The sequence below is a fragment of the Aegilops tauschii genome, chromosome 3 (genome assembly GCF_002575655.3).
Source record: "Aegilops tauschii subsp. strangulata cultivar AL8/78 chromosome 3, Aet v6.0, whole genome shotgun sequence".
Lineage (NCBI taxonomy): Eukaryota > Viridiplantae > Streptophyta > Magnoliopsida > Poales > Poaceae > Aegilops > Aegilops tauschii.
In genome coordinates this window covers 561,476,020-561,484,953 of record NC_053037.3, presented here as the reverse complement: position 1 = coordinate 561,484,953, position 8,934 = coordinate 561,476,020, and the positions used below count along the sequence as shown (strand labels likewise).

General features: G+C 45.8%; 1 protein-coding gene across 1 annotated transcript; it reads left to right on the top strand.

The window, feature by feature from the left end:
* Nucleotides 1-4,052: 4,052 nt before the first annotated feature.
* Nucleotides 4,053-5,180, top strand: LOC109758896 (protein LURP-one-related 11-like). The gene has a single exon (XM_020317756.4). It carries the CDS (start codon nt 4,218-4,220, stop codon nt 4,875-4,877), a length of 660 nt encoding a protein of 219 aa, XP_020173345.2. The 5' UTR covers nt 4,053-4,217; the 3' UTR covers nt 4,878-5,180.
* The last annotated feature ends 3,754 nt before the right edge of the window (nt 5,181-8,934 follow it).

The window sequence follows — 8,934 nt, the reverse complement described above, 5'->3', positions numbered from 1 at the left end:
CCCCTCCAAAAAGGAACATGTCTACGTTCTTTATCCCTTTTTAGGTGTCATAGTTGCCTACAATCAACCCTTATGTTGTCTAAAACCATGTATCTAGTTGTCGACAATCAACTGTACAGTTATCTAAAATCATGTATCCAGTTGTCCACAATCAACCATACAGTTGTCTAAAAGCATGAAAGATAAGATAGTTTGCTATGTTTTTTTCCTTTTTTTATTTCCTAGTTAACTTGTGCGAGACTAAATACTCCGAGGTGCTCTACATAGTTTGCATCCTTTTTATGCACAATACACGAAAGATAATATAGTTGCCCACAATTAATCATACAATTGCCTAAAACCAAGTATCGAGTTGCCCATGATCAACAAATAGTTTGCCTAAAACCATGTATCCAGTTGCCCAATCCTCATGAACAGAAACATTTATCAAGACCATTATTATTTGGTAAATATCTAAAGGTTTTAGATACCTGTAATTAAGTTTGTGTCATAGAGGTGGAGTCAAGATTTTCCTCTCCTCGGGTGGAATCTCTTAGTGCGACCGTAGAAGGGAGCGGGTGGAACCGGTCAGGTTTCCTAGCTAGAGATATGAGGCGCATGACTATGTGTATGTGCGCGCGTGTGTGTTTTCTCCTCTGCTATTGCCTAGGTGCGCAAGAAAAACTGTGGAGTTGCTCAGGCTTGGACTACACACGAGTTGCCTGGTGAACTTAGTATTTTCTATATGTGACCGCTTTATCTAGATACCAAGTCAGGATGAGACTACACACGAGTTGTCTGGTGAATGCATTGGAGTTGCACAAAAACACCCCAAAAGTTGCTGGCTTTTTAAGTACAGCTCCAGTGCATATAAGTCATATGGTTGTTTTTCTTTTTCTACCCCAACGGGGTTTGTTGGGTGAACTTAGTCTTTTTTTATATGTGGTTGCGTTTATCAATACTCGAAGTTCTTTGTTGCCACCTCCTTGTTACAACAGAAATGGTTGGCGCAGTGGGGACGGACGACGTCTCCTCCTTTAGGCGGCATCTAGTTTTGGACTTCGTATTTGCTCGGGAGTAGCAGAGAGGGCATTGTCAGATAGTGGTTGGTGGTTGACCATTGGGTTAGCATCTCTATTTGTAGTGCGGACTCTTTGTCCATCGCGGGGGCCTCAACTAGGAGGGGCGAATTCTGCTCCTCATGTCGTCTGAGGAGATGGGATCTGGCTTCATGTTGGAGGGAGCAATTGGTGCTAAGGAGCCTTGAGAACACCCCCTCGTCGTTCGGTTTTGGAGGATTTATGACGTAAGGACTTGTTCAAACAAATTAGGTGACCGTCAGTGTCTAGACAGGTCTATTCCGACATATTTTGTGGTGATTTTGATGATCCACGTTGGAGTTGTTCTTATGGTAGGCGATTTAGAGGTGAAACTAGTCAATTGGCAGTCATGGTAACCAACTTAGAGAGGATCCTCCGTTGATAGGTAGTCATACTAGGGGAAAAGGAGTTGCTTTTCTATAGCACTAAAGTTGCCTCCGTAACACACGAAGTTGCTCGAAAAAAAAGTTCGTCGAAGCCTACTCATACGAGATCTAGTTTTGAAGAACTCGTTATGAGAAACCCAACGGTGAAAACGGATTTGAATTTTGACATTCTAATCAAAAGTTACAAGTTTTTAAAGTTTTTGATCCCCTAATAAATGCAGATGGGATAATCGTGGTCCATTTTTGGGCTGTTCTGACGGAGCCGCGCGGCTGGCCCTTCCTTTTAGGGAGAGCGCTCGCTCCCGCGAACTGGTGCTCGGGGGGTCGGGCTCTCGTGCTGGGAGCCCTGCACACACTATGCTGCAGGGCCAACCAGTCGCCTCCACCTGTCCCCGTAGGCCCCACAGCTTACTAAACACATTCTCGTTTCTTTCAATTACTCAAAATTCTCTCTCTTTCCTGATCCCGGCGACGGCCTGGTCCTCGGCTCCGCCGCGTCGGAGATGTATCACCGGCACCTCAACTCCGTCATCTGGAAGGCCGGTGTGCTGGCTATGTCAATCGACTATGGCCTCGCGCCGAAGCACCCGGTCTCTGCAGCCTACGAGGAGTGCTCAGCTGGCCGCGTCGAGGGGCGACCATGATTGTCGGAGCACGGCGATGCTGGCAGAATGACAGTGACGACCCCAGCACCGTTCACAACATAGCAATCATGGCCGACACACGTTTTACCGAAAGGGACTTCACGCCGAGAGCTGCTTTGTCTACTTGGTCGAGAGCATGGGTTCTTCTTCCTCCCCCAGCCCGAGCGTGACTAGTGTGATCCGCTGCATTATGATGATTTTGTTGAGCTTAACTGCAATTAGGTGATTGAAAACAGAGACATATGGATAGGTGAAGCAGGACATCAAACTTCAGTTCGTACATATGGGTTAACGTCCGTGAATGTGTATACACTCTTCCCGATCTGACTATATCCGGTGAGTTGTAATACAACTCGCCTCTGCTTGTGGAGCTTGCATCGAGCTCCAATCTTGATGCGCGCCTCCACGTCCTCCTGCAGCATATCGGCGAATCAATGCTCCACCCAGTTCATCGCCTGGCGCCCGCACGCCCTTCAGTTCCAGTTTCCACCTTCTCACAGGTAGCTGGTCGGCTCAGATCGGGAATGGCGGCACGCGAGCAGCTACCGCTACATTGGCTCGGGCTTGGGCTCACCGGAGTCGGGCGGCGCTAGCGAGAAAGCTCCCGTATTACCGCCGGCCAAGGCCACGACCACGAGCTGCAGACCTCACCTTGCAGAATCCTCTCTTGCAGAAGCTCTAACTCTGTAGAATAATGGCCGCCGCAGGGATAAGGAAAGAGAGAGAATTTTGAGTAAATTAAGAGAAACGAAAATGTATTTAGTAGGCTGTGGGGCCTACAGGGACAGGTGGAGGCGGCTGGTTGGCCCTGCAGCATAGTGCGTGCAGGGCTCCCAGCACGAGAGCCCGACCCGTGCTCGGGCGCCAGGTAGTCACGTCCAAAACTGTTTTGCAATATAGCAGAGCATGAGTGATCCATCGCTCATATATATGCACGTTTTAGCAACGCCAAAATGAAAGACTGGCACGGCGAAGCGTGCGTTTGCCTCTAGTATACACTATGCACGAGGATGGTATCTGGCCGTGTGATCTACCGAGCGAGCGCCACGGATCACACTGAGTACTATGTACTGATCTCTACCACTCGTACATAGTTCGGCTGCTCCACACTGATATGTACGTACCGTAAACGCGCAAAGAAATTGTGTGCCTACCGTCAACTGGACTAGCACCACTTGATCCGGTAAACGATGGAGCTTTCTCTCTGATGGCTACCCCCATTGATTCTACGCTCCATCGATCGCCGCCGTGTGTTGATTTGGCCTCGTTTCAGTAGAAAACAGTGTTGTGTGTATTAACATGGTGTCTGCGTGCTCCACGGAACAATGGTGATTACTGATACAAATGAGTCTCCCATTTGTGCAGAGCATGAAACTGATTGAATAAAGCTTGGATAATGATGAAGAAAAAATGTAGCTTGCTCTTAGGGATCGAGTTCTCCCATGTGTGGATAAGTGATGTTGTAAACAAAGTTGTTCTGAGGGCCGCCGGCTAACATCAGAGAAGGTGTAACAGCGACGGAAACTGGCCTCTGCCTGCTTAATTTATTAGGTGCAAGTACTTATCCTTCGATCAGCGTAGTACATGGCTACACGCCTGCTTTCTTTCTGCTCACCCAACAGAACAATCCATTTTATGACTAGCAGCCCAAATGGAACCATCCGTAGTTCGTTTTGTTCTGCATTGTGGTTTAATCACATCCAGTCTCAACTGCCTGTACTCATGTAAGCACCTACAAGTTTGTAATTAACTGTGCAAATTTGTTGCCAAGAGAAGAGCTCCAAACGAGCACTATGTAAACGTGATGCTAATCGGATGCTGACTCGTACAATACTGGGTCGAGCATAAACAAGTTCAGTGCAGCGCTGTTCTATCCAAAGGCGTGACGCACACACTGCCATTAACTAGTGTATATGCCCCACCAGACAATAAGTGCACTGATCCAACGTTATTGTTTAGAAAAGTTAATTGGCAACCTGTACCACCTGCATCTCTCTTCACGTTACAGTTAAGAGACAATAATCCGCGCACGGAATAACGAACAAACTAGTTCAAGCAACCATAAATATGTAGAACCAGCCACTGGCTCCCAACCATCCCAATCATCGATGTCATTCTCATCGCAACAGCAGCAGAGCAGAGAGATCTTCTTCGAGCTCTCTCCAATGGCCAAGATCCAGCCCCTTCCTGCCGCGGCAGCCTCGCCTTCTCCCTGCTCCGGTGATCACCACCAGAGCCCACAGGCGTATAAGGTCTGGATGAAGTCGCTGGTGTTCAACGGCAACGGCTGCGCCGTGTACGGGCCCGACGGCGCCGTCGCCTTCCGCGTCGACAACTACGGCTGCAGGGGCGGCCGCGAGGTTTTCTTCATGGACCGTCAGGGGAACGCCCTCGTCAGGATCAGGCGCAAGGGCTTCGGCATGTTCAAGAGATGGGAGGTCTGCCGTTGCGCCCACAACGGCCACCAGGACGAGGAAGCGACGCCGTGGTTCAGCGTGCGGCGGGCCGAGAAGGGCAGGGCCGCCGTGGCGATGCACGGCGGCAGCGGCACGTGCTACAGGATCGACGAGTGCTCCGGCGAGCACAAGCCCGAGTACAGAGTCCGCGGCGTGGACGGCTCTGCCGTGGCGGAGGTGGCCCGGAAGCAGACGGCGGCGGGGGTGGTGCTAGGGGAGGACGTGCTGACGCTGACGATGGCGCCGGAGGTGGATCACCTACTCGTCCTGGGCTTGGTCGTGGTGTGCGGCCTCATGAACCGATCCATGTGATGGATGCATGCATGGAACGGCCGGCAATCTTCTTCGGTTTCCATGCGGTTTCATTTCCAAACTAGGAAGTTCCTTTTTAGATGAGCTAAAAAGTTTTGGACGACGATAACTGCCACACGTGTGGTTGTTAAGGGGTGTGCCTACACGTTTTGTATGTTTAAGAGGACCAGCCCATACACCTACGTGTGGGTAAAACAACTAGCGCACATACACCTTTTTTTTCCTTGCGCTCCCTCTCACACGCCTATGTGTGGGCAAAATGAATAACGCCCACACGATGTCTCTCAGCCACCTACCTCACGGTCTCACATTCCCCGCGTGACAGTCACCACGCGTCTCCGCAGTTGCCATGGTCCGGACCCTCTTCAATGTCCGTTTAACTGCAGCTGCCATGTCGCTGAATTACAGTTGCCATGTCGGACAACTACAGTTGCCATGGTTGCTCAACTGCAGTTGTCATCTCAGGTCAAGTGTCAGATGCCATTTTGGACAACTGCAGCTGTTGCCATGTATGGTCTAGTTTACTATAGTTGCCATGATTTGAAAACTTTAGAGGTTGCCACCTACTAACACTAAGCAGTTGCCATGTATGGTTTGGTTTACTACAGTTGCCATGATTTGAAAACCTTAGAGGTTGCCACCTACTAACACTAGGCAGTTGCCGTGTAGCGCTACAAAGAGACATGGCAAAATAACATGTTCGGGTAAAAGAGAGAGTTGTCATCTGCTTACAAGCACACTAGGGCAGTTGCCGTGTACCCTGCAAAACACATGGCAACTGCACATGTTCGGGTAAAAAAAAAGAGAAAGTTGCCATCTGCTTACAAGCACGCTAGGGCAGTTGCCATGTACACTGCAAAACGCATGGCAACTGATAGCTTGGGTGTGGAGAGAGGAGACGGGCGTGTGGGCGAGATGGCAAATGCCCACACACCAGCCCTTGTGCGTGAGTGAAAACTGGCGTGTGGGCGAACTGCTAAACACCCACACACCGGCCCCTCCGTGTCGTGAAACGGACGTGTGGGCGACCGGGTGAATGCCCACACATCAGCCCAGTCCTACGTGGCACCATAAACATGCCAAGATTCGTGCATCCACAAACGGACGCGGATCCATGCTTGTGGGCGTTAGTGTTTCCGAAAGTTTTTGCCCAAACCGAGGACGTGTCGACTCTTTTTGGTGTGTGTTTTTAACCTTCCTCAAAGGGTTTTATCATAGTCATCAGAAAAAATGAAAGTAAACAGGGTTGTTCTTTGATTGTATAATCTTTATATGTGTTTGGTTTTCTAGATTATATATTGTATTGGTATTGACTCTTCGTTCGTGACATAAACTCTACTACATTGATGATACTGTAGGAGAGGTAGTGCTCAGTTTGCGGTATTTAGTTATACAGTGTGATAAACATATTTTATAATTTGCCGTGGAAACACTAAAAAAAGATTAACAATGGACAAACAAAAATAATTATCATGATCGACAGGCCCGTCGACAGGCTCAAGTTATATTGGTTCTTTAAATTTGAGGGCTCTTTTTTCATTTCGCATCGGGCCCCCAAATTTCTGGAGACGGCCCTGCTGATCGAGCAAAATGACCAACGGAGCTAAACTGAAGAACTGAGGGAGATACTTACTTTAGACACAGATAAATTAGTGGTATAATCTGTATTAGACTTATTACACGAGATGACTGTCTTACTTGGGTAATATATTCCTGGTTGCCCCCTCATACACCAAAAAGTGCACGCACTCTCCTTTTACAATTCAAAAGTGCATGCTTGCATAAACACACAAATGTACTATCGGCCACCTCATAAGTCGCATAATTGTTGCCAGGTAGGCCGTTAGATCTCGCCCTTCTCTCACCCTCCTCGTGCCTTGCACCCCTACATAAAAACCCCCTTCTCGCTAGTTTTCTACCATACGTGCATCGGAAAGAGCAGTGTCACATCTCTTGCTCACAACGTCAGCATAGATCCCACAAGGTCGGCACAAACCCATGTCTCCCACCCACAACGCCGTGAGTCGTGTCGCCACGGAAACGCCTCATTGAGGCAGCGGTGGTTGGTTTGTAGCCGCACCGCCGGCTCACGGAATGTGTGCTCCCCCACGCAGCAGCCCCGTGACCGGCTTGCAACACGCGAGGGAACAACATTGTCAGGCGTGCTCACAAACCCCTCCCCCTCCTCCACATCACCTTCATTCAGTCTTTGTAGCATACGTTTCACGATCTTGCAGCAGCACACTATCGGTTCCCTTATTTAAATAGTCAGAGTCGTTGTGACCAAGTTATTTTAAGCACTGGCCGGTTATTTTAGTGCTATCTCAAGAAGCTCTATGTAGGCCTAAAAGGTTGTGCCCAAGTTATTTTAATTAGTTTTATAGTTTATGGTATTCTATATGTGTTGTGATTTTTTATACAAGTGTACCTTGCCTAAACTTTCTTTTTTCAAAAAGGAGCCAAATCTATTATAAAGGTTCATCTGAAGTACAAAGCACACCACACATACTAACAATTACATCGATGTCCGTAGACCATCAAATGACCATTCCCACCGCCTACTCGTGTTAAATACTCCATATTTAATTTTTGATACTCAACTAAGAACTGATAACCTTGTTTTGTGAATATTAAGAACTGATAATCAACTAAGAACTAAGAACAATAATCGGCACTTAATAAGGAATTATAAGAATTTGACCAAAAAAATATGAGTTGGCAAGTAATCAAGACTTAGCTAGTGAGTTCATATATGGAGGCACGCCAACTATTATTCTGCCATCAATGTTTTGGAGTCGTACTTTCATAGGACGCTTGAATCGATGGCTCCAGAGTCCAGACCTGGAACAAATGTGATGGATGGCTCTTAGTTGGTGTGGGACGATGTACTAAAACCATCGTATGTGTAGCAGTGTTCTTTCGCAAATAAAAACACTAATAATTGTAATAAATTGTGCTGAGGTGATCAAGTTTGCGCCAAAGCTCGAGGGCTAGGACTTGGTTAGCTCTGCCTCACTCTGTTGTTGAGCTCTACTGTTGCGAGATGCCGTATATCCTCCCGCATGCTCTGCTATGAGGGTGGGTCTTTACCTCTCCTACTGCGAGTTGTATGATCGCGGTCACTTATAGCAGATGCACTTGGGGAGCCCCAACAACGTCTACGGCGCAAGACATGTATAGCAATGTAAATGTATAGCATGCCACGTGCTGCATGCTTTCATTCTGGGTTTTTTTTAACATGAGAATATTTTTTTAAACCTTAAACATATTTTTTAGATACATGAACATTACATATACGATATTTTTCTATAAAACAATTCTGGAAGATACATAAATATAATTTATTTTACTAATTTTAGAGATATTTTTTTACAAAAGTTGGTTAGAACTGAAAAATGTTACTCATATATGAAAAAAATGGTTGACAGCGAATTACAAAATGTACGCCATGTAATAAATAATGCACATCATGTATTAAAAAAGTGTTAATTGTGTATTTCGGAATAACTCATAGTGCAATTCAGAAAGAGTTTTTCATGTATTAAATGTTGCTCATGTAGTTAAAAATTCATGTATTTAAAAACTATTCGTGCAAGTTAAAAATACTTGTGCATTTAATTTTATTCATATATTTTTAGAAAGTGTTCACAAATTTTTTGTAAAATGTTCACATATTTTGGAAAAGTGTTTGCATATTTTTTTAAATAGTTCGTATTTTCAACAAGAATTAGATGTTCAGGCTTAAAATAAAATAAAATTTCACGTGGCTTCAAAATATCTTAACACTGTTACGGAACAATGTTCCATGTACTTTTTAAAAATGTTACCAAACTTTCTGGAAGTGTCTAAAATATTTTTCATGCAGCTCTAAAACAATTGCTGTATTTTTACCTCAAAGAATGAAAAATAGAAGTGAAATTAAGATAGAAAGAAATAACTGAAACAAATAGAACCACAACATAGAGGAACAAAAAACAGAATAAAAAATAGAAACAAGGACAAAGTGAAATGGAAAAAAAAAAGAAAAGATAAAGGGAAGACATAAACAAAAACACCA